This window comes from Ananas comosus, linkage group 19 (assembly GCF_001540865.1).
Source record: "Ananas comosus cultivar F153 linkage group 19, ASM154086v1, whole genome shotgun sequence".
Taxonomy (NCBI): Eukaryota; Viridiplantae; Streptophyta; class Magnoliopsida; order Poales; family Bromeliaceae; genus Ananas; species Ananas comosus.
The window spans coordinates 9,795,145-9,821,321 of NC_033639.1; the positions used below are offsets into that span (position 1 = coordinate 9,795,145).

A 26,177-nucleotide genomic window follows, 5' to 3' on the forward strand; every position below is an offset into this window, starting at 1 on the left:
CTTTTTTTTTCCCTCAATGTCAAGCTATATAAATATGAATTAACCAAACCAATCAGTGATAACAAAGTGTTACGTACACTCTCTCTCTTAGTCTGCAACACATGATGTGTTGCTGCAGTATTTAAGATAAGTCGGCATCGCAGGTCTCTCAGTTACCGACTTCAGGGAACATGGCTTACTAGGAACTCGGCACTCTAGTGGGTACATCTGCCGACTGCTATTGTATAAAAGTCGGCAAGCTAACTAAAGGATACTTGCGTTTAGATTAAGCCTAAGCCGTCTTAGCTCAGCCGGTAGAGCGCATGGCTTTTAACCATGTGGTCGTGGGTTCGATTCCCACAGACGGCGCCACTAATAAGCTTTTTAAAAATTTTAAATTAGAATAAATAAATAAACATGTATTTGAAAATTACAATCTAATAACTTTGTTAGATAGTAGTTTGGTAACTTTAAAATGGTTCATTTTCATGAGTTTCATGGGAAATTTTCAACATACATGTCCAAGAAAAAAAATCAAATGTAAAACATCTAAATAACAGGAAAAAGCAGCACCAAGTCATCTGAAAGATTACAAAGAACATCACATCACAACTATGATAGTTTTAAACCAAATTATCACCATTCAAAGTTTCATCAACTTATTTATTGCTGATTTGAGACTAACAGCTAAATTAATAGTCACCATACAGTGCGAAAATTTTAACCAGGAGGCCACTTCATCTGCCGTCCGCCGAGGATGTGCAAATGGAGATGATAAACTGATTGACCTGAGGAATATAAATAAGATTACGATTCGTAAAAATTATATACTACTATGAAATATAAGCTCTCCAGTGTGAGAATGGAGCAACAGAAATAGAAGCCACAAAGATTCAAGACCATGCTTACATGCGTCAGGACCGTTGTTTATGACGACTCGGAACCCATCAGCTATGCCTTCTTTCTCGGCCACTACCTTCGCAGCGTAAAGAAGATGACCCAAAATCTCGGAATGCCTTGGTTCAGCCTAAACAAATGTAAATCACTCTTAAATATTATTCTGAACCGATTATTGGGAGATCGACATCCACTCAGCTTCACTTTGTCGATAAAAGACCACTTAACTTTCTTTTTTTGATAAAAGTATTGATAAAAAGAAAGAATGCGCTCGACCGACATGGCAAAAGGAAAGGGCACTCTCGCAAGCTAGAAATGCAACTGATAGTCTTTACCTAGCAAAAATAGGGCATGACAGAAGAGATACATGTGCCTCAAAAGGTCATGATAGAATAGTTTCATATTTCTCAGACAAATAGCGGCAAAGGGAATCATTTGTTCAATTGTTTGCTCACCAGAATTTTGAAGATATGATATCATATCATAGAAAACACTCTATTCCGGTTGTTTATTACATAATTCCTACTAGAATCTAATAATAGGCCATTTTTCCTGTTGAAAGAAGTTCCCACTCTGATCTAGTAAGATGCTTCAACAATTTGCACTATAAGAAGTGGCCTAAGAGGTACCAATTTGATTCACCATTGTTTAAATTATTGTAGCCAATCAAATGAAAAGCTCAAGGCTTATTGCTTAAGTAAAAGTCCCGAGCACAATGGTAGGTGGAATAAAGCATTTTTCATTACAACCGTGATATTTTTCATGGCACACATGCTATGTTGAATTACGAAAAAAACAGATAAGAATAATGTGGATAAGATAACAGCTTAACGACGATAAATACCTGAAATGTTTAATGTAGACCTTGTAAAGTTCACAGGCGTTAAGCTTGCAGAATTAAATTATACTGTGTTTTTAGTCTTGTCTGAATGCTCGCGACCAAACAAATCTTCATAGAACATGGAAATAAGCTTCCTACTAGACAGAGCAAGTCTTCTAATTACCTCAAAAAATGTATGAATAGCAAAAAATACCTTTCCAAGTTGGGTTAATCCGTCCCTGATCTTTGGGATGAGTAGAACATGAACAGGAGCTTGTGGGCTTATATCTCTAAATGCCAACACTTTCTCATCCTCGTAGACAATGGTTGAAGGAATCTCCTTCGCAATGATCTTGTCAAATCTAAAGTAAAGAAAGGACGGAAATTAAGGACAATAACGTCATATATATATGATACACATCATAATTGCCCAACCAAATCAACAAAATTACATGGTTGGTGCATCGTTATCTGCGGTAGTTGCAGATGCTTTTGCAGCAGCTTCTTCATTTATAGAGGCGGTAATATGGCGCACAAATCTGAGATAGGGAATATTCGTTAGTTAGGTAACTGGATAATTCCAGTAACCACCAGGGAGTGATTACATAAGAATTGTCAAATAATACCCGCTTGTCATTGTGAAATCAACATTAACTAGGAAAAAGTAAATAAGACATGCGACTTTTAGAAAAGAAGAGAAACTAAAAACTTGTAAACTTACTCCGGCAAAATGGTCGGATAGAAATTTTCATTCAAGTGAGTGCTTTTGATTCTTACGATAAGTTCTATTTAGATATCATTTTCCCTTAAAATACTGACCTTTTGCATTATTTGATCAGGAAGCTATCTATTATCTCGCTTCGATAATAACGTCGACTAGTAGTTCTAAACAGCAATTTTTAAATTTCATTACTTGGACATGAAAATTGATCGATCACTTATTTGTCAAGTGCCACTAGATGATGATGTTTAATGGGAGAAGAATTCACAGGAAGGATATCTAATCTCTCCAATTTCTAATTGTGTGTTTGGCTCTGCTGTAAAGTGTAGTGCTGTTTGAAAAAAATGTTGCATGTGCAATGCTATTAGGTGATGCAATACATTGTATCCCCCTAACAGCTTCTCTCTGCAGCAGAATCAGAAGCGCCCCAGAATGAAGCTTCTGCTTTTGAGGCTCAAAATCTACAGCAAAAAGTTCTCAATTCTCCTATTATTATACTAAATTTTGCTACTGGGCCAAACTTTCATGCCATAAAATTTCACTCTAGAAACGATTTTTGCACTCCAAATTACATTTTTGACTAAAAATTCATCCAAAAAAAAAAACACACTAAAACCAAGTGAAGCTAAAACATGAATATGCGAATTTGGGTCAATTAGTTCACATATTTCCACCACAAAATCAAAAAACATATGAGAAATTTCCCAAAAACGACGAATTTGAGCATTAATCGGAAAAAAAAAAGGGAACCTCTTTGGGCGAAGAGTAGCAGGGGCATCTCGCAATGGATCGAGCGATCGGAGCGCACAAGCTCGTGCAAAACGAGAACACCTAGAAGAAGAAGAAGAAGAAGAAGAACCCTATTATAGAGAAAGAGAGAGAGAGAGAGAGAGAGAGAGAGAGAGAGAGAGAAAGAGAGAGAGAACCTGAGGAGAGAGAAAGAAGCGGAGAGCGTTGCTGCGGCCATGGAAGCAAACGAGAGAGAGAGAGAGAGAGAGAGAGAGAGAGCGTGCGTGGGGGAAGGGAACGGTTTAGAAATAAGCCGGTCCAGACCGGGTTCAATTAAACCGCTGGGGAAGCGTCGGACCGGGTTCACTTAAACCGGAGTGTGCACTCACCGCACCCACCTCGTACTGGGTGCACCTGTGTCACACTCACCAACCCCACCTAGTTAGGTGGTCGCGGTGGGGTTAGGGCTCGTAATTTTCCCCCTTATTTTTATTTTTATTTTTTATTTTTTTTCTTATTTCTTTTATTATTTATTTATTTGTTATTTATTTTAGAGAGGGAGAAGGTTGGGCGTTAACGTCACCCACTTTGGTAGTTTAGCGACCCATCACCTCCTTAGGCTTAAACGCATTGAAAATTTAAAAACATTTTTTTGATTTTTTTTTTTTAAGTTTCCTTTGATTATTTTTTATATTCTGAGTAAAATTATTTAAAAAAGTATCAAATTGATTTTTTTTATTTTTGAATCTAAAGTTTTTTTATTTTTATTTTTTACTAATGTTAGAGCAAAAATATTAGAATTTTAGGATAATTTTATACAGCTCCCTGTAAACTTATCGAATAGTAGATATATATCTATAAAGTTCAAATTTTTAAATTTATCTTTTCAAAAGTCTAGTTATACTCATATTTATTTCTCTGGTTCGTTACCGTTTTCTCACTGTTTATTTTTTAATAGAAGATAAGTGAAATATCAATTTTATTATCGCAAATATATTTCTCCAAAAATCTTAACCGTTAAAATTGTATAGAAATATCCTCCTAAAAAATTTTCAATATTATCTTTTTTTTTCCATAAAAATTAACTCAATCTATTATTGTTGCAATTTTTTTTTTTATCTTTTCTCACTTGACATGAGAGAAGCAACACGCTTTGTTGATGAATGGGGATGAAGGAATTTTAGTTACAGATTCAAAACTAGCACGAAGGAAAGAGAAAAAGAGAAAGAGGAAGAAGAGTTTCTATTATTAAGATTTTGATCGAACTAGAATTTTGATTGAAAGAAAAAAGTACAATATCATATGAGTAAAAAGGTTAATTTAGTTTACTCTAACTATATTTTTTTAACGGACACTAATAGTATGAATCTATTTGAAACTGTTAGAATATTTTGAAAAATAAATTTGAAAATTTAAACTTCATAAAAATATATCTGTTATTCAATAGGTTTATCGCCAGAATATTTTATCGGTGAAATACGTTACACAGATATATAACACTGAGCTGGACCAGAATCTTCTAACCCAAACGAACCCGATGGGTCCTCCCTTGGTAACAATACTAAGCCGGTGCCCACAACTCCTATATATGTATAGTCTACGAGCTTTTATAGAGGGGGGAAGAGACAGAGAGAGAGAGAGAGAGAGAGAGAGAGAGAGAGAGAGAGAGAGAGAGAGAGTTCACGGGAGTGGAGGCGTATGGTATAGTGCGATCGACAATGGCGTCGTCGAGGTTGTTGTGGGCATCGCGCGCCGCCTCTTACCTCCGAATCTCCCCCCTCTGTAGGGGATTCTCCACTGGTATAAATGATCCTCTCTATACCCTCTTATTAGATCTCTCTCGCTTTTTTTGGGGTGGTTTATGAGATACATAAAGATCCTTTTTTTTCAGGGGAAAAAATGGTTTTTTGGGGTTTTTTTGGGCTTTTCCTTGGTGTATTAGTCGCCCCGGGTGAAAAGGTTTCACCTTTATCGAGATTTTGTGATGTTTGATATAGGCCAATGTTTGAATGGTGTCTTTTTGATGCTTTTGTTGTGATCTCTCTGTTATTTTAACGTTTTGTTTTCATTTAATTGGATTTATTGGTCCCTTTTTTTTCTTTTTGGTTGTGGATCGACTAAGAGCTCGGTGAGTAGTAGTTATTTTAATACGCTTGTAGTGATAGTCACCTTTTGATGGTTTTTTTTTTTGTATTATTTTCTTCTTCTGAAGAAAAGATTAGATTTTTGTTGTTAATTCATGTTTTTTTTTTCTTTTTGAAAGTTTTGTTGTTAATTCATGTCTTTTAGTCAATCTTAAGTTTTATGTTGGATTGATGATTTGAGAAAAATCGAAGGCAATTATTGAATACATGTGAAAAGTGGAAATTCATGCCCTTTAACAAAGTAAGGTTTGTTACTATTTCTACATGTGAGATCAAATTTGAAATAATCAAATGAATTTTCATATGCAGTCCTGCGTGTTGTTAATTTGATCATTTGCTTATAGATTTTCAGAAGCCTTAGTTCAGTTTTAGTTTGTTACTTCCATTTCCTTTTCTCATCACTTTGCAGCTGCACCATTCACACCCCATGCATTGTGATACTTAGAATTTTGTCCCTTTTTTCTCTACGGACTCACATAAACATGGGGGATTCATTTAAGCTTTTGGTACTTTTCTCCTGTGTTCTTCATTGTCTTTCCCCATGCTATATAAGCTTACAAGGAAGTTGTGGATTCTTCAGCCATGTATACATATATCCAGTTTCACTATCTTCTGCACAACTTGTGTTGCTCTTCTTTATTTTCGTCTTAAAGTAGGCAAGGAATTGTATTAGTATTACTTATTGAAGAACCAACTTTCATAGATTGTTGTAGTTATGCTTAGAAAGATTCTAGTACATGTGTTTTCAACTTAGTGATCAAAGTCATATTTGGTGGCAGTTCTGCAGGAACTGAAATATGCTGACTCTCACGAGTGGGTTAAAGTCGACGGCGATTCTGCAACTGTAGGGATAACAGACCATGCTCAGGTATCCTTTTTTATGTTGATTAGCTCCAACATGCTAGTAAATGTTCGTCCATGTTGTAATTGTTTGAACGATGTTGTTGGTAATGACTAATCTAACTTTTTTATTAAATGTTTTATAACCAAAGTAAATATTCTATTATATAGCAATGGAAACATTATGCTCTAATAGAATGCCACTGAATTTTCCAAAACCAAAATAACTGTGAGGTCAGACAAAAATCAGAATTTTTGAAGTTCAGGTATGTATACTGAAATATGCTCTAGTTTGAGTAAGGTTCGTATGATTTTACCATTTTTTGGATTAACAAATTAATGTATTCAGGACCACTTGGGTGATGTTGTATATGTGGAACTGCCTGATGTTGGTGCCAATGTTAAACAAGGAAAGAGTTTTGGTGCAGTCGAAAGTGTCAAAGCCACTAGTGATGTGTACTCTCCTGTATCAGGAGAAGTAATTGAAGTCAACAGTAAGCTTAGTGACTCTCCTGGACTGGTAAGTGTTAGTTTCACGTCTATTTACTCGGCTAATCTTATAGTATGAATAATATGTATTTTTTTTATATGAGGTGAAGTATGATAAATTTGTAAAATTAATATGTTTTAGGGTAAATTGCATGGATAATCCTTAGCCTCTGAACTTCGTCATATATTGCATTACATTCTTGAATGCTAAACTTATCTGCGAACGCGAGGATCTTTCCTGTAAAACATCCTTTTAACTCTGTTTCATGTTGGCTGTTAAGTTTGACATAATTCTTCCATATCTTTTGATAGTTAATCTTGTTCAACATTGTGTTATAAGCTAAGGATGCATGTTAACTACATATCCATTCACTTTTCTTTGAAACATCTGAGGGAATCAATTGTTTGAAAGCTCGACTTTTGTTGACCTACTACTAGCTTTTCTTTTGATTTCTGGTTTTGATGGCTAAATTGAAGTACTAAAAGTCGAGCTTTGGCCTCATGCTCTTATTACTCAGATTAATGCAAGCCCGTATGACAGCGGTTGGATCATCAAGGTCAAAATAAGCGGCGCTGGTGAATTGAACACATTGATGGACTCCGACAAATATGCGAAGTTCTGCGAGGAAGAAAATGCAAAACATTGAATGCATTTGCGTTGGCTCGTATATCGCCGTTTTGATTTTCAAGAGTGTTCTTTTTTCTGTTTGTGTGCGACAAGGTCGAATTTTCGATTTGTTCGTCTCTAACGACGAGCTTTTGAGTTGAAAAAATAATTTCTTTCTTCTATGTGCTGCGAAGCTTTGGCAAAATATCTTCATTTGGAGTAGTAGTTCAATAACTTATTATTTATCTATTTCAAGTTTATTATTTTTCCTTCTTTGTGGAAGAGGCTTTGTATCTGGTTTATGTTGTTCTTTATTTAGCTGTTTAAGGTTGGTTGTGCGATATTACTCTTTGATTGCACACCTACAATTATGAACTACATAGAACTGATTTTGGATTGAAAACTTGGGTTGATTTCAACCCACTAGGGCCAATTAAATATGAATTTGTTCAAAATTATTTTGAGTTTGGATCTGAATTATCAAAGTCAATGGTATATTGGATTTTGATGCAAACATGAATTTCAAACTGATGCAGCTGCATCTCTGCAGGAAGGATGCCATTTTGCTGTACAAGTAAACAAAACAATCTGATAGAACAGCACAGAGCTTTATCTACAAAGCATAACTTTATTCACAAGTGTTACACCCTGAAACAGAATTAACAAAAGCTCCCTTTATCAGAGACTTGGACAAAAACACTCTCCTGTAATTAACCCTATATGTGTATCATGTACCATTCTGGGAATTTTGGACATACATCTGATATCGACATACTGCAATGCAACATATCTCATTTTTCTTTTTCTCTTATTCCTGTCGCAAACGAAAAAGCCACAATAAACTCAATCCACACCTCGCTTTAATCATCTCCGTGCTACGCCGAACCCTTTTAATCTTCATAGGCAACCCATCATCCAACTTTTGAAGCCACCACGCTTTCAATGCAAGAAGTTCTGCAGCCATTAAATGGTTATATTATTATGGCATTGGATAAAGAAACAATTGCAGTAATATACAAGGTGCTTACGCTGAAATGTAGTAGGAAGTGTCGAATGTGGCGCAATCTGAGAATTGGTAAGTACTCTCTTATTACAGTTATCATCTATCTAGATGAGGAGATGGCTTCTTCAATCCTCCTGATGACTACACTGAGGCTGTGCCCACTCTCTAAAGCTTTCACCGCCGCTCTGTGTGCATTCTTGTGCCACTTGAGAAGATTGTATGATTGAAGCACCGACCACCGTGCTCGGTTCGACATCTGCTAATCACCCAATAAAGATTTATTCCAGTATAAGCTAATTTCACGATGCACCTGATGCCCCACCAAACCCCTATTTCGGTTACGTTACCGTTACGATTTCAGGACCAAACCCTCTTCTTTTAACTACCTAGTTGAGTTCAAAGGCATTTTAAGAGAATTCACTTCCCACGACTTGTCACAACTGCAACTTGTCACAACTGCAAGAGTTGGAGAAATTAGGTTGTAGGGAGGACATTGGGTGCGCTAGATTATTAAGATTTCCTTTTTTGAAAAAAGAAGATAAAATATTTGCAATTGGCAATAGGTTCAGAGTGAAATGCATTTTGCCATAAAATGTAACTATACGAACAAAGCAAAGACCTGTGAAACAGTCAGAGGAGGTCTCAGCAGCACGCATAAGCTTCTGAACATATTTTCATCATTTTCACCACCTTCTGCCTCCCCATAAACAAGTGCTTCCGCAGCGATTCCAGCAAAAAGTATCATACAGTACCTAAGATTAACCAATTAATCTGTTTCACATAAAGCATGTGCTGCCGCGAAAAAGTAAATGCTCAAATGCTTCAACCTAATTAAAGATTAATCTACCTGTCGAAAGCAGTACTGCTTAAACGACCCTCAGCAAGCTCATTTTCCATCTTCTCATCCCAAAATTGAGTCCCCGCCTACGTATAAAGGACAAGGAGTGGATTTGATACATGAATGCTCAAAAATTAGGTTCTAGAATCAAATTCATACAAGATAATATGCATATTTGCTTTCCTAAAAAGAGCTTACAAATAAGCTGTACATACGAAGTGCTGTATATGGCACAGGTGAATACTAATTGTAAGTGTAATGCAAGAATTAGAATGTAAAGGCCATATTACAAGAGTACCTGGCCTTGAATGCCCATCTGCAATGCCACAAATGGGTCTAAAATCACTCCCCGTATTGGACAACCCATTAGATAAGCTGTAAAATACATAAACATTAAGAAAGCAAATCAACTATTTCTGTATTTCACGGCATCCATCTAGATACATAAATGATAAGATTCAAATTTCGAAAAGAAAAACAACAGCCGAGCCCAAAAAAAATTTGTTTTTCCCTTTTAATTGGTTAATGAGTCAAAAGCAATAACCATCAGATTTACCAGTAAGAAGATGTCCCGCTTCATGAACAAGAACACGGCGCTTATACGGAGGCCAGAAACATAATACTTGAGCAAGACAACTGCCACCTAGAAAAATCGCATCGGCTGTCGCTAATGCCAATACGACAGCCAAATTGGGTCGTAAGTCGATTCCCTGAGAAAGTAGAAACGATACACCTCCAAGAAAAGCAAGTAAGGCTATCCTAGAGCTCCCTGAAAGGCCCCATTTCTTCGGTGCAAGCTTAGAAGCTGCAAAAATTGATACAAGAACGAAGTATAAGATTTATTTGATTCAAAATTTCATCTACTAATGGAAGGATGGTATTGGTTTATAAAGGTACAAAAGATGATAATTCCTTTTATTTAACAACATGGTAAAAAAGTGAAAACATACGTCGAATTCTGATGTTTTATGCTGAAATGTACGCGATACTGGCAACTTGACCTTCAAAACATAAGCAATTAGATTTTGGAAACATCTTAAAGATCTCACCTTCCAAACCAGTTGCCTCTTTTAACATTGTCGGCGTCACATCCCGTGGCCCCTCTAGGACTGTAGAAAAAGAGAAAGAAAACTAAGAAAATAACATTAAACAACCCACCTTCTCATGGAAGCGAGTTTAAACAGTAAACAAAGCTGAAAAGCTAGGGCAAAAAAATCTCTTCCAAGTTCCAACATTACTTGCATGAACATGGTGAGCTATCTCAAACCTAATATGCTCCTAATCCAACTATCTCTGCATCATTTTTCTCCCTATTTATTGCATTATATACAAATATATAGTTCATACACTAAGGTAATTTTGATTTAGAAGTTACTATATCTACTTGCACTTATGTACAGTGAATCCAATTCAGCCTTACCACCCGACAAAAGCAAATCCCACCTACATCAACAGATCAAATTCTCACAGTAATTAAGAAAAAAAGGTCGCATTTTTCATCAATAATCACCACATTCCTGCAAAATTGATGAGCAATGAGCGGAAGAGTCCATACCAATACTCTTGCATTTTCCAAAATTAGGCAATAACCCTCGATCCTGTAGGAACTGGTACGCGCTCCCGACGAGCCTCATGTCGTCAGCGTTTAAGCACGTATCCAACACCTCCCAATCCCTCTCCGGCCTCGCCCACCCCGGAGAGTACGAGACCGAATCGACCGGCGAAGCCATTGGAACTTCTAGGGTTTTGAGGAAGCGGAGGGCGCGGGCGAGGTCCTTGTCCCGCACGGCGTCCTCGTACTCGCGCCATTCTCTTAGGGCTTTGACGCGAGAGCGATGGGGGGGTCTTACTGAGGGGAGAATTAGGGTTTGGGGAGGGAAAGGTCGGGTTTTGGAGGAGGTGGGGAGGTGAAGCGGGGAGAGAGAGAGGGGAGCGAGGGAGGATGAGGAAGAAGAGGACGAAGCCATTGATGCGAAATTGCGAGGGTGGTGTAAAAATATCGGAGCGAAAAAGTGCAAATTGATCCTCCGATAATTTTATTATTTTACTTCAATCGTTAACTAATGTTAAATTAGAACGTAAATTGAGAATTAGCAATAGTACGGGGACTCGTTTTCAAGTGCACGACTATTAATTAGGATCCATCCGAACCGTCCGATCATATTCCACCCGGTGACCACACAACAGATCTCACCGTCCAAACCCATTCCATTGATGGCGCACGTTAGCAACTCCCGCTTAATGTACGCTCTCATCCTTTTCGAACAAAAAAAAACAAAGGTCCCTCCTTTCGCTCGCTCTCACTCTACCTCTGCACTTCTCACCTCAATTTCGATCGCTTTGATCGATTTTTGTTTGGCGATTTCTTTTCAAATCCACTCTGTTCTTCGCGATCGTGTCGGATTCCGCTATTTCGGTGCCATTTTGAGGGATTTTTTGGGCGATTTGATTCAATGTAGTTGGGGGAAATGGCGACGAAGACCCCCCAATCCAATGACGATCTCATTTCCTTTGTGATCCTTTGTGCGATCCTCTCCTTTACGGAGTAATGTTCACTATTCACCTTAATTTAATGCTCCTTTTAGGTTTTCTCGGCGATTACATACTTAAAAGCCTCCATTTTTCCCACTTTTTACGAGGTGATATATTTGAATTTATAGGGAATGGATTGGTTCGGAGAATGCAGTAGATGCAATAGAGTTATATAGTGCTTGTCGATGCTGTGTTAATTTGGTTTACATATATTATTTATTGTATTTATCCACCCTGTTGTAGTGTCTTAGTAACTATACTTCAAACAGGTTTAGGCTCAACAGTGATCTTAAAAAAAATTTAAAAAAAAATCAGTTTTTTAGTTTATAGTTTCTGGATCAATCTTATAAGAAAGCGAACTTAGTTAATATATTACATAAAGATTGCCTAAATATCCCTGCAAAGTTGTGAAATTGTGGGTTTGTCCCTCGAAAGTTTTAGCTATGAAATATATCTAAAAACTTGCAAATTTGTACCTCTCCGGATGTTTGATCAGTTAAAATTGAAATTTTCGTGTAGATACAGTCATTCTACCTTGAAAGAATATCCATCTCGCACGTCATTCTACGTCATAAATACTTTTCGGCGCATTTTAGATGATGTAAAATTGGTCTATGTAATTTTGATTTCAGACCCGTCCAGAAGGTGTCGCTCCCAAGTACAAACTGAAACCTCCGGCTGAGACTATCTGAGCTCCTTGGAGTTAATGTACATGTAAAATTACTGGAATTGTGGAATCTGTAGTTTCTTTTCTTATTTGTAACACTATGTTAACAAATATTATTTGTCGCTGTTCTTCGTCGTGCATGAAAATAGGTTGAGACAGAAGTGGATAAAAGATAGCTGCGTTACCAGATGGAGGTGTGAATGACGCCTTTGGCATAGCTGACAGACCTCATGCTTCGGCAGAGGGAGCCACCAAGTTCTTGAAGCCATCTGTTGCCGGCTTTCTTATGCAGAAGCTGTTCTTCCACATCATCACTTATCTTTTGTTTTATCTATTGGCCACTGCATTACGGTCTTTGAGTATGCATTACAAGTCATTGTGATAAATAGTGTTTAAACTCGTCGCATGTCCTTATTATACATATGGAACAAAGCTTGTTAACAGAAATTATAAGCATAGCCTATAACATCCTGGTTGAATGTGTTCTTATCAGAATAATGCTAATAAGAGTAGCAAGAATTGTGTTTATTTCACTGCCTACTGAGTGAGATAATTCTTACGTTCCCTATTTTGTTTTTCACTTATTAATGCCCTTCTTAATTTATAAGTTAAACCTTGCTGTAGTGGGTACTTGTCAAGGAACTTGATTACCTTGTTGGAGCTGTAGCCAAACCTAAGAAGCTATTTGCTGCTATTGTCGGTGGATCCGAGGTGTCAACCAAGATCGGGTTGATCGAGTCTTTGTTGGAGAAGGTCGATATCGTTCTCCATGGTGGTGTGTTGATTTTCACTTTCCACAAGGCCCAAGTATACTCTGTGGGGTCCTCGCTCATGGAGGAAGACAAGCTCGACCTTGCAACAGCACTTCGAAAAATCAAAGTCTAATGGTGTGTCGCTCTTGCTTCCCGCTGATGTTGTTGTAGCTGACGAGTTTGCTGCAGATGCCAACTACTGCAAGGTTTGCTCATTTACTTCTCTATCATTGTAAGTATTTTATATTCCCTGTTAAAAATTTATAAAGGACATTTGGACAATATGGTTTTTTTTGGCTGACTTGAGAAAGTTCACTTATCGATGCACTTTACTAACTGTTTATTTGCTGTTGTAATTCATTCGATCCCCAAATCTGGCATACATTAAATGGTTGAAATGAGTTGTTGTTGATTGGAAACTTAGGAATTTGCATAATTAAGTTTCGTCAATTTGTTTCTGAGAGTATGCTGATTTCATTTGCAGGTTGTACCAGCAAATGGCATCCCTGACAGCTGGATGGATCTAGACTTTGGACCTGTCTCCATAAAAAGTTCAGCGAGTCCTTGGATGGTGCCAAGACTATTATTTGGAATGGACCCATGGGTGTGTTTAAGTTTAAGAATTTTGCAGTGGGAACCGAGGTAAACGATAGCCAAGGAGAAACGAGAAAAAACTCTAATATATATTACATGTTTGTGCTTTATCTTGTTGGTATTTACAGAATAATCTTCGATCCTTACTGGCTATTGCAAAGAATTGGCTAATCTGAACTCAAAGGGGGTTACAACAATAATTGGAGGGGGTGAATCTTTTGCAGCAGTGGAGGAGGCAGGGCTTGCTGATAAGATGAGCCGCATCTCAGTAGGAGGCAGCACAAGACTCGAGTTGCTGCAAGGCAAGTCGCTTCCTGGTGTTCTCACCCTCGATGATGCATAGATTTGAAACTGCGTATTTGATGTTCTTTTCCGCTGGGCCCACCTATGTAAGATGTCATTTTGTTCACTTGAAAGTTTTATAGATGATTTGTGAATAATAAGTTGACATTCCACTGCACGACAGATGTAATTTCTGGTTCTAGGAGATCTCTCTGTGATTCGTGAGGATAACGATACTGCAAAAATAGAATTTTTGTTGATTTAAATCCTTGATTGAGACATTCACTTGATAATCATTGTTTTATTCAATCTGAATGTTGTTATGTCTTCCTTGGATCAGCAGAGGCTAATGACTAGGTGACTTTGTGTCTGTTTTTTCCTTTGGTATGTGCATTTTTAATCATTTTGGCTCTTAAATGGGGGTGTTCTGAAATACAAACTCTTTAAATAAAACAACAACTTGACACATTCTGACGGATAAAAGCTAGACAATAATCATGCAACAGCAATATGACAAGTGGGAGATAATGACCAGGGAATAGGAAATTAGTGATCACTATATTAAAAAAAATATTATTATAGTGGTTAAGTTGGATTTACTTTTACAGGGGCATTAGATTCTCAACTATGGCCCCATTAATCCTCCTTTTTTTTCTTTCTTGTTCCTCTATTATTTATTGATCATAAGCAGACATGTTTATTATGTTTGTTCTAAGTGGTGAACAACCTTACTTGTGTAGGCAATACTATCTTCAATGCTTGAATCTTCTTTATCATTTCTCAAAGTGCTTTTTGGCGGAGATTAACTTCCACCAACTAGAGTGAAAAGAGGGAGTAACTTAACATCAAATCTTGGTTAGTATGGTGTTTTCTTTTACCTAATTGCATAGTGTTGATCCTTAAGGACATGAATTTGATTAGCGGGTTTAATGATCGGATATGCCAAATGCAAAAACTAAAGAGAAAAGGGTGACATAAAAAAACCGTGCAATTCGACGACTCAGTAGCATTAGAAGCTTCTGGGTCGATAAGTCCGGTTAGGTTCTTCAGAATCTTTCGTCACCATAATGATCACCAGTGTCAACCATTGATTTTTCACATCATCATAACTTTTGTTGAACTTAATCCTATAGCATTATTAATACAGTGATAAAATCTTCTTTGATGCTGTTGAGAAAGCTCTCTTTTGGCTTTCTAGAGTGATCCACATGGGGTATTATGTTGTATGTACCACTGTTTAAGCACAGACAAGAGGGTCTTATTATATATTTGTTAGTGAAGAGAGTCTATGAATTTGCACTGGCTTTTTGAGGCAAGGGAATCATAATGCACATGTTGTTTTAGACTAATCGAAAAATTATTGCGTTCTCGTTCACATGCTGATGTGCACTCTTTGCCGACAAATACGCAAGAAAAACATGCTATGCTTATTGACATTGCAAAATTGATATTTGATTGAATGCTTTCATCTCTAACAGTGATGTTAGCAAAGCATTGTTTATTACAGAATATAGCAGATTTTATTGACTTCGGTCGCTACTCGTGTCAAATTCACCTCATCTGCTTTATCAATAACAATTGCTACTCTCGGATATCACAGCAGTTTCTTCTTTCCTATTCTTTTTTCACCTTTTTGTATTTTGTTTTTTTTTCCCTTCCTCTGTAAATTTCATGTTAAATTAATTTACCATAAAAATTGGACCCCCCGCTCCTCCATTTCTTTACTATGCATAGAAGGGTTCATGTTATATACTCAGGAAATATTGAATAGAGTCATTGTGCAATAGAGGAAAATTAGCAACTAATCAAATAGCCTATGAAAGAATTAATTTTTCATTATGTTTCAGTTGTACATGATCTATGGATATAAATGCCACAAACATCACATCTTACTTAAGAAGACAAAATATGTTCTTCTTCTTTTTTTTGGGTGCATCAGTAATGCCTCTGAAGTAATTGTGATTCAACAAATAAACATTGAAGGCACCAATTAAAGCACCTCCAAAATTTCGCAAGATGTAACCTTAGACAATTTTACAGCTGATCTAATTCAGAGAACTCGGTATAGAAAAAACAATAAACAAAAAAACTATGAAATTAGAGAAAGTTAAGAAGCTATTCTTCTTCTCAGATCTACAAACATGGACAAACAGATTAGCATAAACAGAAAAAAATGGAGCAATTACAAAGCACATGGATTGAGGATGATCAATAAAACCCAGATCTTTGATACTTGACCTATATATATCGTAAACAAAATTGAAAAGTAAAAACACTTAACTTTTTTGTTTTTCAAACAGAATCAAATTGCGCTTTATCCATAACCGAAACAAATTGAGTGAATTGCGTCGGTTTGGTTCGGTAATTCAGATTTGTGATGATTCTGCAAGTAAAAGTATACTGGAGGGCAATGAAGTTTGAAGTGGTAATTAAGAAGAGTTCTTATTTCAGATTCATGCAGTGCTACACCAGTGATTATGATATTATATTCCTGCACCATGGCATGGAGAATAGAAGTAAGAAGATTGTGAAGGGAACATGGAACCTGATCTTTAACTAATTGCCTATTCATGCCTCCCCCCTCTAAAAGAGAATAACAACAGCTAACAATTAAAGAAAGCCAAATAAAGGGGCAAAGAATGAGTCAAACTTGCAAAGAAAAATCACAAGAAAAAGGTAAAGTTGAAAAATACATCTATATCTATCTACCAATACTCACATCAAGAGAGATGCAATTGATGGTATATATATATAGTTGTTATATATATATATATATATATATATATATGCATACCTAAAGATGATCTGAATTTGTTTGAAGAAGCACTTCAAGGTGTGGGAGAGATCAGCAACCTCTAAATCTTTTTGTTGGTGGTGAGTGACTGAAGCTGCAAGATGATCTGATGGAGCAAACTACACTAGCATGTACAGTTTGGTTACCACAGGAAAGAAAATCTAAATACCAGGAGAATAATAGATCTAAAACAACAACCATATATGAACTAATTCCTCATACTCCCAACAAGTACCAAGTGATCAGAAAATCATATATATCTGCAAACATATCTTGCAGCTAGCCTTCAACCAGATCATGCTGGCAGCTTCAAGCTCTCACACCAACAAGTTTTCCAGATCACTCACTTAAGATATATTTGTAGCAAATGGGCTGGGAGAAGAGGTGAGGTGGATATATATATATATATTTATATATATCTATATATGTATACATATATATACATGTTAAAGGAGACCTAATTCTATAGAATGAGAGGTGGTGCATGTATATATATAGGGGTTACTAATTAAGAGAGATCTCTAGCTCCTACACTTTATATACCATGGTAACCCTTGTGACTCTCTCTCTCTCTCTCTCTCTCTCTCTCTCTCTCTCTCTCTCTCTCTCTTCTTTCTATAAATGCTCGCTGTCAACAACATATTTCTTCTACTTGCACCATATATATGATCATTTGGGGTGTTTCTAATGGAGGGCTTTAATTGGTCCCTTGCTACAGCTTGTGACAGTGACCCTGTTCTCTCTTTCTCTCCCTACATATTGTATGTTGATAAGCTGGATTTTGTCCATGCATGGAGAAATATTAGGGTTTGTAGGTAACCACATATATTATACCAGTAATAACATTAATGAAAATTATTTTTAACAAATAATTTAAGCCACAATGTTGTCACTGTTAACTACGAATGTTATAACTAGTTATTACTCATCTAATAGCAGCAATAGAATCAGTAGTATAGTGGCAAACAACAACATTAGTAATTGTAATGATTATGTCTGGATCATTTTCTATCGAATCATTAATTCCTTTGGATAATATAACATCAGAAACAACACTGAAGCTAGATCTTGTTAAACTGGATAGCGTGAGACGGAGAAAAAATTGATTCAATATGATCATAAAGTTTAAGATAATGTCCACTACCCTTGAATGTCCTCATGATAGTAGCCTCTGAAAAAATAATCGCACACGAGAATATCATCATTAGTAAAGTGTATATATACATATTAACTAGCTTGATTTTGCGTAACTACTAAAGTTTGCTTCAATTTTAAGACAAGGTTGTATATCTACATCATATCCTTTAGAAAATAATATAGTTTTGCATATACACAGAAAATGTTTTCCATTTTGAAAGGAAAGAGAATGTACATAGATGTGGCATCCTCTAAAAAGTTGAATGGGCAATGATAATGATGGTGCAACAACCGAGGACATATTTGTGATTAATTAAGTGCAACACTTAACCCTATTTAGTAGGTAGCAACTGTAATAACAGTTGTTATTGTTATTCTGGTAATTGTCTGAATTAGTTGTGCTGTTCTTATCATCATATAGATATTTATATGTATCAGGTTTTTGTTTTCATCTCCAACTAATTTTTCTAGATTTTCTTGATGAAGATGATGGGTTGTTGTTCTTGAAAGATTACTATGCCTCAAAAAAATGCAATCAGTTGTTTAATTAGGCTAAAATTCTTCAGTAGTTCCTTTTCGCTAGTAATAATATATATAATTGGTTTTAGAGTATTAAAATCTCCATCTGTGTACTCAATTGGGACTGGTATTAAAATCTCCATTTGTGTATTAAATTGGGCTGATAACAATTAAACATGGAGACATGTAGACAAAGCACATGAGGAAGGACCACAACTTCTCCCAATTACATTAACAAGTAGAGGCACATGGCTTCTATTTAGTAGTGTAGCCCAGTGTTATTTGTGCTTATTTAGCTTTGGCCTTCATTAAGGTTGGTGGAGAGGAAGTGATTGCAAAGCTGTGGGGAATTTTGTGCCTTTCCTACTCCCTCTTATTCTTAGTCCATGAAGAGATAGCAATGTGTCTGAAGGACCCCTCCCAGATTCCATCTTTGTTGGTTGCCATTCATTGGTTTGCTTCTCCATATATCATCTCCAGCTCATCATCCACCATTGGGCCATGAACCATATCTGGGGTTTTTGAACAACTCCTGCAGCTAATGCAGAGTTAATTTAGCTTTCCACTGCAGCTAGAAGCAGAAATCTCACTCGAAAAGCTTATTTCATTTTTCCACCACAGAACAAAACTTTAAACCTTCTGTTTGGAGAGCTACACTGGCGGAAACTCCGCCTTGACATTACACATACTTTAGCAAGTATTGCAGCACAAGGGCCGATACAAATGTGCATTTAAAGCAATTGAAAATGGCTGGAGGGGGAAAAAACAAAAAACAAAATAGAGCTGTCCATTATCTTCTGCCCTCGACTACACGCATGATTAATTGATCAACCATGGATGCAACTGGAAGAACAGCGCAATTACTATCATGTTGGGCGGGGAGGCCAACAAGAATCAACTGGACAAGAACTTGAGATTGTGAAGCCCTTGGTGTCTGCTGGCCCAAGGTGAAATGCGGCTTTTTTTATCGGCCCAAAAACTCGGATAATAAGACAGTTTATTATCCCATAGGAGGACTCCAACTGATTCTCATGGATTGAAACGGCGAACAGTAATTCTAAAGCTTCATAGTCGAAGTTGCTTCCAATCCGGTCGAATTTTGTCCGAGCATTTGAGCAGAGGCTTGGGTAGTCATTGATGTGTAAAGTTCACAGCTCCCTCAAGCCAACAAAGAATCACCAACTCCTTAGATGTCCCGAACAATGCAGCAACTCTCATTAATGGGGAAAACAGCTCAATCTAGCTTCAGTTTAGCTGTTTCTTGTCCTGAACAGCTTTTGAGGCTTTAGCCAACTCCTCGGCAGTAACTGGCTTGTGCAGCTGCAAAAATTAAAGATGACATCTTAGCATTTCTAGCAGGCTAAATCTTTATGAAATGTATTCTCTGTATCAGTTCAACCTAAGAAGTATATACAGCACAAGGGGCGTGAGTTTGTTTATGTAATCCTTCAGGCATGAGAGAGCTAGCAACAGCAGCACGGAATTAAATAATATTATGCTGGAATTTTGGTTCACATTCTTTTGTCATAATTCCCGATTTGTAGATGGTAATGTGAGAAGACAACTTATACAAGAACACTCACCGCATTGGCAACAGGAAACCAATGGAAGCACCGAAGGAGAGGGTCATCCGTCGAAGGGAGAATGTCATGATCCCAATACGTTACGCTACGAAACTCGGCACGTGATGCCCAACTACTGAAATCCCCATCCGTCGAGCCTTCCGCATCCTTTCCCTTCCCCAGTTTCTTCCTCTCCAATATATATCCTAAGCAAATATTTACAAGGAGAGAGGTTACATTTCAGTTCATATACTTGAATTCATCTCGAATGATGATAAAATCTCGTAAGTGGTTCAATGAAGTTGGTTTCGTGAACTTGCATCCGTGAGAGAGAATGGAGATGTGGTGTGTTACTGCGATAACTTAAAACTAGTCTATGAGGCATCCCAATCAGCGCTCGATTGCATCGTGAACAAACAAATTGTACCTTAAAACCTCCATGTAAACATCAAATAGGTGTCTTCTTGTTCTATATGGGCCGATTAAATGGAAATTAGGAAGCTCGAAAATCTAGTTCTACGGACTATTGATGGCACATCAAATTTCATAAACCCTTAGAGACAGTCAACAATGAGACTTTACGGAATCACCTTCGATTTGAGATATCCGAGCAGGCCCCTAGTTTAGTTTCAATCATAAATTGAGGCTAGCAAAAGTTTGAACACCAAAGAATAAGTTTCACCTCATTTTCGCTTTCTCTAATTTCAAAATGTGTTGTGTTCAAAAATTTTGCCTCATTTTCCATCTTTTTAAAGGAAAAATCGGATTTTGATGAATACCCAACACAACTCATCAACATGCGACCCCGAAAACTCACCGCGATAGCCATCGGGTATGGGGACGGTGGCGCCCAGCAACTTCCTCCCTCTGAAGAAAGCCTCCTCCACGCTCAATCCGTCCACCTCCACATCTACATCCATGGCGAAAATGGATCGGAAATTTAGGGTTTGGGAAACGAATCGAAGAGCGCAAGGGAAGGGGAAACGAAGATTACCCGTTGTCCGAGGCTTGAAGTAGTGGGAAATGGCGCAGGGCCCGTTGTGCTTGATGGAGCAGGGGAGGAGGTGGACGCCGCCGATGGCGTCCGCGGCGGAAGGAGGCGGCGGGCTACGGCGGAGGCGGATCGTTCCGGCGACTCCTCCTCCGTGGGCGGCGGCGGACGTGGTGGTGGTCGCCGGAGGAGAAACCCTAGGGCTACTGCGCTCGTCCTCCATGGATGGGGAAACTGAAACCCTAGCGAGGATTTTTTACTTCTTTTTGGGTAATGGTGTTGTATGAGCTCGATTACTTCCCCGCTCTAAATAAAACACAAAACAAGACCTTTGAAATATATATAAACACACACACTAACACACACATATGACGTATATAGTATAGTTTACTCTCTGAATTTTCAATTTATTAAAATTTATTTCATGAATAATAATTTTATTATTACAATCCACTGTAATACTCTCACTCTCAATGTGAATTAGTCAAATTTGAGTGAGTTGACCAACTTGTCAATTTTGTATTCAATTATAGCCTATTTGTTGGATATTTGTTTCAGCACCCAAATTCCGAGATCGCTCAAAATCACACTCATAGTTGTACAAAAATCGACCTTTTGATTTCGGCGTAGGGTTGAAGTTGAGTTTGTAAAAACTCATAAATTCTTCGCGAAGTTCCATTTCCAAACAACCCATTCGACAACAAAAATAAACAGTCTGAGATTAACTTATCAAGAGATCACGAGTTTGACAGATATATATATATATATATATATATAAATCGAAAGCAAGGTGTGACGAATGAAACATATTAATCAGCAAAAAATTGCGAAGAGTACAATTACACTGTTACAACTCGAACTTAAAGTACAACCTCTAATGGTACAAACTCGAAAAAGAAAAAGAAGCACAATGCCGAAGCTCGAAGTCTCTTCTTCCCCCTCTTTCCTGTTTAGTAAGCACGCAAACTACCAATCGAAGAAGTCCTGGCCGGCCTTCGAAAGCAATTCCTTCCCGGCATCTTTGCCCATTGCGACCATAACATCATACTCGTATAGCCCTGTTTGCGTTGTCTCCAATACTAGAAGTTGGCCCCAAAAGAAAACAAAAGCCAAAAAAAAAAGAATCATCAGAAACAGTAATCAGATGAAAAATGGGTTTTTTTTTTTTTTTTTTAGCTTGAGCTATATCAGGATAATTTACCTCGAGTACCATCGGGTGAAGCGACCAAACCTCTAAATGTACAGTTCCCGTCATTATCACGACAAGCATAGCCAGCGATCGGAGTTCGACAGGAACCATCAAGTGTCTCAAGGAATGCCCTTTCACAAGCAACAGCTAATCTGGTCTCCTCATGATTCAGAGAAGATAAATAGTTAATCTGTCAAAAATCAAGTTTAGCTTCGATTCCATCTATAGAAAGTTGTGTAATAAGAGTAATGCAATGTATAAGATTAGCCCATATGTGTGTTATCGAACACTATTTTTAGAACATTAATTCTGCAGCAAGGTTATGCCCCATTGATGTCAATATTAGCAACCAATGAGTTCATGTTCAAAAGGCATCATCTTTTTCCTTCTTAAACTTCGTTTATGACTTATAAGGAACTCTACGAGAATGACTTCCTCGATCCATCCCTAATCTACAATGAAGATAGAATACTCTACCTGTCAACCGACCCTCTCTGAGCACTTAAATAGAGGAGATTACAATATCCAAAGATTATGATGAACCATGAAAGTAAGAAGATACATTATTTTCCTGTTGGGGTACAATGGAAAGAACTTTTTTTTTTGGCAAAAGAAGTTTGAATCTAGACATAGAGCCATGCCTACTTTAGTTTTTTAATAGTGCATTGTCTTTATTACAGAAATGTTGAGCAACATTATATAATCACATTGACAAATTATCGACAGAGTAGCCCAGCATATATCTAATTTACAAAGCACAAGATAGCTATAGGGACTCACTGAATAATATTATTATTAATACTCTTTTAGTTTGGACTCCATATAATGCTTAATTAATTCTTTAATAGTTATGGATCTACAGCAAGACTATAGACGATGACAGTTATTTGAATTTAACCAAGAAGTTAGTATATAATATGCCAAAATTTAGAGTTCACGATGCATCTCTGCTGTCATTTATAGAATATAGTCATCATCTGACAGGTTTGCTTTCGCATAGAGGCCACCTAAAAATCAGTATTTTCAGCCAGCATTATAAACCATAAAAATTTCCATTTCCAGACCTCTAAAAATTTCAAATTAGCATGTATTTTGAAAAAATAGTTAACTTTTCTTTCTAATCTCATCCTCTGAAATAAGAAAAAGAAAACTGTAATTAAAGAAAAATATATATATTATCAGGGATTTACCATTTTATCATCGTCGCTTCTACAGGCTATTCCGATAGCACCTTGAGCAATTGCAGGAAGCATTTCTTCCACAGATAGTATAGCTGTGAGATTTTCAGTCATATTTAGCCGCTTGAGCCCGGCTAGGGCCAATAATGTTGCATGGACTATTCCCTCATTCAGCTTCTTCAGTCTCGTCTGAACATTTCCTCTGAAGTTTTCAACCTGAAATTCAGGACTGTGAGACTCAGACAAAAGATGCTTCAAGGAAGAAAAAGAAAAATACACGTCAAGACAGACGAGACTCAACTATGTTCTAAAATCTAAATGCTGTAGGATATAGTTGTCAATATATATATTGGAGAGATTTCTTTTTTCCTTGTATTTTCACTTTACTTGGGCCGGTGGGTGGGGGGATGGGGATCAAAATTTGCAGCGAACTGGATCAATTACTTTATGCCAAAAGTTCCCAACAAAAAGTAATAAGATACAACTTGGCAGCAACTTTAAAGAACCATCCATCGGATCGTTCAAGTGAAAGAAGGCAAGAACATCTGGGCACACCTTTAACTATAGGTTAATTTGTAATCGATCCTGAAGTTAAAAGTTTTTTGGGATCTGAACCCCTCAACCGAAGCACTATTGGACTGCAGAAAAATTCCTTCAACAGCAGTCCATGTCATTTTTTGGACTGAAAGAAGACACTGTCATGCAACTTAACTAGTTTGTAACTTTTCAACGACTTTTTGACGACATCATTACATTCTGAAGGAACCTATAGGGATTTTCTCAACTAAACAGTACACTAGTTGAGGTTATCATGTAAAAGGAAAGTAAAGGTTCAGAGATATGTTTTCAGATGAGCTATAGTTTATTGGATCTCTGCACATTCTTGCCAAAAATAGAAACGCACAAAAGTGCAAGAAGGTACTACACAATGTTGTAAGAGTTATCAAAAGATATAACAGTTGCGATAATCTCTTGCCCTGGAAATACAAATGCATTAAAAAGCTTACCTTTAAGGATGGATATCTATGGAGGATTTGAGACTGTCTTCTTAAGGAAGCACTTCCAACAACACTTCCAGCCGGAAGCTCAGCAAGAGAACTTGCAGTCAAGCTTATAAAAGCATCCCTGACATCTTCTCTTGGTAAATTGCACGGCAAAATCATTCCATCAGGGACATACGTGGGGACGTCCTTCATCGAATGAACTGCAATGTCGATTCTACCTTCCAAGAGAGCCTCATCGATCTCCTTCGTGAATAAGCCTTTTCCGCCAATATCAGCTAGCGGTTGATTCAGTATTTTGTCACCCGTGGTTTTGATGATTATTATCTCGATAGCTCCGTGCTCTGCCAATTCTGGGTGGGTTGCCATCAGTTTGTCTCGAGTTTCGTAAGCTTGTGCGAGGGCTAAAGGACTGTCCTACACAACAGTCAAAAGATAGCTTACTCAAACTAGAAAAACCGACCAAGAATTTTCAATACCTAGAAAAGGCTATATATTTTCTACAGTGGACGGCTCAATGCTAAAAGCGAGTAGAGTTCCAAAAATACTATCGCTCCCGAGATTCAGTAGTTATACAAGGCAAGCTATAGTACAGAGAAAATTAACACAACATATGAGTAAAAAAATATAGCAGAGAAAATAAATAATTGTGTTCACTACAAGCAAGCACCAGAGATGAATAGTATAAAAAAAAACACAAGTTTTTGCTCTGTTTAATGCCAATACCCTAGAATAGTGAAGGGTCGTGGAACTTGGATCCTTAACATTTTAACAAACAAAAATGAAGTTCCAAATCTGAATACAAACAAGTATAAAAACAACAAAGCTTAAATTTTGTTCAACTTATACAGGGCAAAAGCTAAAATCCGGATAAAATACAAATTAACAAGTCATTCAAAAGTCAAATAAAAGACTTAAATTCGCCATCTAGATTGAAAACCCAGTAGAATAATGAGCAATATAAACTATAAAGAAGTAGAAATCCCCACTAATCTGCCGCATCAATATCAAAACAAAACAAGCTAAAAATCCAACTTTGACCTAAAACCCCTAATATCTAACACAATCAGAGATGACCCGCCTCGAATTTAACAAGGATAAACCCAAAAATAAGAGAACTCTACCTCCTCCTCAAAGATGCAAATGCTCAAATTTGCCAACAATATTATGCACACGACAAACTGAAGAGTAGCAAACCCCACAAATCTATGCAATTATTACCACAAAAACCAAGCCAAAGTTGCAATTTTTACCCCAAAACCCCCAATATCGAACAAAATCAGAGGATGCGCACATCGAATGTAACAAGGATAGAGCTCTACCTCCCTCTGGTCCCAATCCTCAACAGGGAGACCTTGGCCTGGGTCTCCTGCTCCACGGCCACGGCCGCGTTACTGGCCATGGTCCTTCTTCTAGGGCTTCTCGAGCGGGATGGGCGGAGCCCAGTAGGCGAGGCGGGGCGGCGAAGAAGATGAGAGGGAGAAGTGAGGAGAGGGTGGTGGGTAGCAGGGGATCTCATGGAGATGGGCCACGCCATTGTTAGGGTAGAGGAGGAGTCTGAAGAGGGGGTGGAGAAGCGGAAGAGGAGGAGGAGAGGTGTGGGCGTGGTTGAGGAAGCACCCACATGAGATTAGAGAAGGGATTTGGGGGGGATTTGGGGTTTTTATACGCGGGATGGGGAGAGAGAGAGCGTAGAGAGGAGGAGATAATGTCAGTGGATTGGCCAATCACATCACTACCCTGCATGTCTTTTTTTTTTTAAAAAAAAGGATTTTTTTTAGGTATTTATTGCCATCTTTTATAATATTTTTACAAATGTCCTCAAATAGCCACTATTTACATAATGTTATTATGTAAAGAGTTTGTTTGGTTTTTTGGAAAATATTTTAAAAAATAGTTTTTTTAGTTGAAG

The 26,177-nt window shown here is 37.4% G+C and overlaps 5 protein-coding genes, 1 non-coding gene and 1 pseudogene across 7 annotated transcripts; 3 read left to right on the forward strand and 4 right to left on the reverse strand.

Moving 5' to 3' along the window:
* On the forward strand, positions 276-348 carry TRNAK-UUU. Its single transcript has one exon. It is a non-coding gene; the product is annotated as a tRNA-Lys (tRNA).
* Positions 500-3,481, reverse strand: LOC109724594 (14 kDa zinc-binding protein-like). Its single transcript, XM_020253466.1, has 6 exons — positions 3,344-3,481; positions 3,168-3,248; positions 2,149-2,235; positions 1,911-2,058; positions 889-1,006; positions 500-767 (listed from the first exon to the last, which is right to left on the reverse strand). Exons 1-6 carry the CDS (start codon positions 3,382-3,384, stop codon positions 700-702), a joined length of 543 nt encoding a protein of 180 aa, XP_020109055.1. The 5' UTR covers positions 3,385-3,481; the 3' UTR covers positions 500-699.
* On the forward strand, positions 4,774-7,564 carry LOC109725111 (glycine cleavage system H protein 2, mitochondrial). Its single transcript, XM_020254185.1, has 4 exons — positions 4,774-4,946; positions 6,070-6,158; positions 6,480-6,650; positions 7,138-7,564. Exons 1-4 carry the CDS (start codon positions 4,865-4,867, stop codon positions 7,264-7,266), a joined length of 471 nt encoding a protein of 156 aa, XP_020109774.1. The 5' UTR covers positions 4,774-4,864; the 3' UTR covers positions 7,267-7,564.
* On the reverse strand, positions 7,816-11,049 carry LOC109725110. 2 transcript variants are annotated; one of them, XM_020254183.1, is made up of 8 exons: positions 10,623-11,049; positions 10,117-10,176; positions 9,624-9,872; positions 9,366-9,442; positions 9,077-9,153; positions 8,849-8,981; positions 8,255-8,485; positions 7,816-8,180 (listed from the first exon to the last, which is right to left on the reverse strand). In XM_020254183.1, the coding sequence occupies exons 1-7, from the start codon at positions 11,032-11,034 to the stop codon at positions 8,330-8,332; spliced, it is 1,164 nt and encodes a 387-aa protein (XP_020109772.1). In that variant the 5' UTR covers positions 11,035-11,049; the 3' UTR covers positions 7,816-8,180; positions 8,255-8,329. The 2 variants fall into 2 exon arrangements, with proteins under 2 accessions (XP_020109772.1, XP_020109773.1); XM_020254184.1 differs by lacking the exon at positions 7,816-8,180 and having other exon boundaries at positions 8,344-8,685.
* LOC109724807 lies at positions 11,536-14,203 on the forward strand (annotated as a pseudogene).
* LOC109725295 (ribonuclease H2 subunit C) lies at positions 18,470-21,235 on the reverse strand. The gene is made up of 4 exons (XM_020254437.1): positions 20,901-21,235; positions 20,724-20,816; positions 19,928-20,112; positions 18,470-19,664 (listed from the first exon to the last, which is right to left on the reverse strand). The coding sequence occupies exons 1-4, from the start codon at positions 21,118-21,120 to the stop codon at positions 19,590-19,592; spliced, it is 573 nt and encodes a 190-aa protein (XP_020110026.1). The 5' UTR covers positions 21,121-21,235; the 3' UTR covers positions 18,470-19,589.
* On the reverse strand, positions 21,691-25,914 carry LOC109725022 (porphobilinogen deaminase, chloroplastic). The gene is made up of 5 exons (XM_020254063.1): positions 25,588-25,914; positions 24,272-24,677; positions 23,277-23,480; positions 22,099-22,276; positions 21,691-21,976 (listed from the first exon to the last, which is right to left on the reverse strand). The coding sequence occupies exons 1-5, from the start codon at positions 25,800-25,802 to the stop codon at positions 21,864-21,866; spliced, it is 1,116 nt and encodes a 371-aa protein (XP_020109652.1). The 5' UTR covers positions 25,803-25,914; the 3' UTR covers positions 21,691-21,863.

What these genes read in the sequence shown, in the direction of transcription:
- LOC109725111 (XM_020254185.1), top strand. Translation starts at nt 4,865, where the DNA reads ATGGCGTCGTCGAGGTTGTTGTGGGCATCGCGCGCCGCCTCTTACCTC. An exon ending in CTGTAGGGGATTCTCCACTG is followed by an intron (nt 4,947 to 6,069) that starts GTATAAATGATC and finishes ATTTGGTGGCAG; the next exon opens with TTCTGCAGGAACTGAAATAT. An exon ending in TTAGTGACTCTCCTGGACTG is followed by an intron (nt 6,651 to 7,137) that starts GTAAGTGTTAGT and finishes CTTATTACTCAG; the next exon opens with ATTAATGCAAGCCCGTATGA.
- LOC109725295 (XM_020254437.1), bottom strand. Translation starts at nt 21,120, where the DNA reads ATGGAGGACGAGCGCAGTAGCCCTAGGGTTTCTCCTCCGGCGACCACC. An exon ending in CATACCCGATGGCTATCGCG is followed by an intron (nt 20,113 to 20,723) that starts GTGAGTTTTCGG and finishes ATATTTGCTTAG; the next exon opens with GATATATATTGGAGAGGAAG. An exon ending in GGTTTCCTGTTGCCAATGCG is followed by an intron (nt 19,665 to 19,927) that starts GTGAGTGTTCTT and finishes TAATTTTTGCAG; the next exon opens with CTGCACAAGCCAGTTACTGC.
- LOC109725022 (XM_020254063.1), bottom strand. Translation starts at nt 25,802, where the DNA reads ATGGCGTGGCCCATCTCCATGAGATCCCCTGCTACCCACCACCCTCTC. An exon ending in GAAGCGACGATGATAAAATG is followed by an intron (nt 22,277 to 23,276) that starts GTAAATCCCTGA and finishes GATTTTTGACAG; the next exon opens with ATTAACTATTTATCTTCTCT. An exon ending in TTCACCCGATGGTACTCGAG is followed by an intron (nt 21,977 to 22,098) that starts GTAAATTATCCT and finishes GCCAACTTCTAG; the next exon opens with TATTGGAGACAACGCAAACA.
- LOC109724594 (XM_020253466.1), bottom strand. Translation starts at nt 3,384, where the DNA reads ATGGCCGCAGCAACGCTCTCCGCTTCTTTCTCTCTCCTCAG. An exon ending in GCTTCTTTCTCTCTCCTCAG is followed by an intron (nt 3,249 to 3,343) that starts GTTCTCTCTCTC and finishes TTCTTCTTCTAG; the next exon opens with GTGTTCTCGTTTTGCACGAG. An exon ending in GATAACGATGCACCAACCAT is followed by an intron (nt 2,059 to 2,148) that starts GTAATTTTGTTG and finishes TCTTTACTTTAG; the next exon opens with ATTTGACAAGATCATTGCGA.
- LOC109725110 (XM_020254183.1), bottom strand. Translation starts at nt 11,034, where the DNA reads ATGGCTTCGTCCTCTTCTTCCTCATCCTCCCTCGCTCCCCTCTCTCTC. An exon ending in TGGAAAATGCAAGAGTATTG is followed by an intron (nt 10,177 to 10,622) that starts GTATGGACTCTT and finishes CTTTTTCTACAG; the next exon opens with TCCTAGAGGGGCCACGGGAT. An exon ending in AGCGGGACATCTTCTTACTG is followed by an intron (nt 9,443 to 9,623) that starts GTAAATCTGATG and finishes TGTATTTTACAG; the next exon opens with CTTATCTAATGGGTTGTCCA.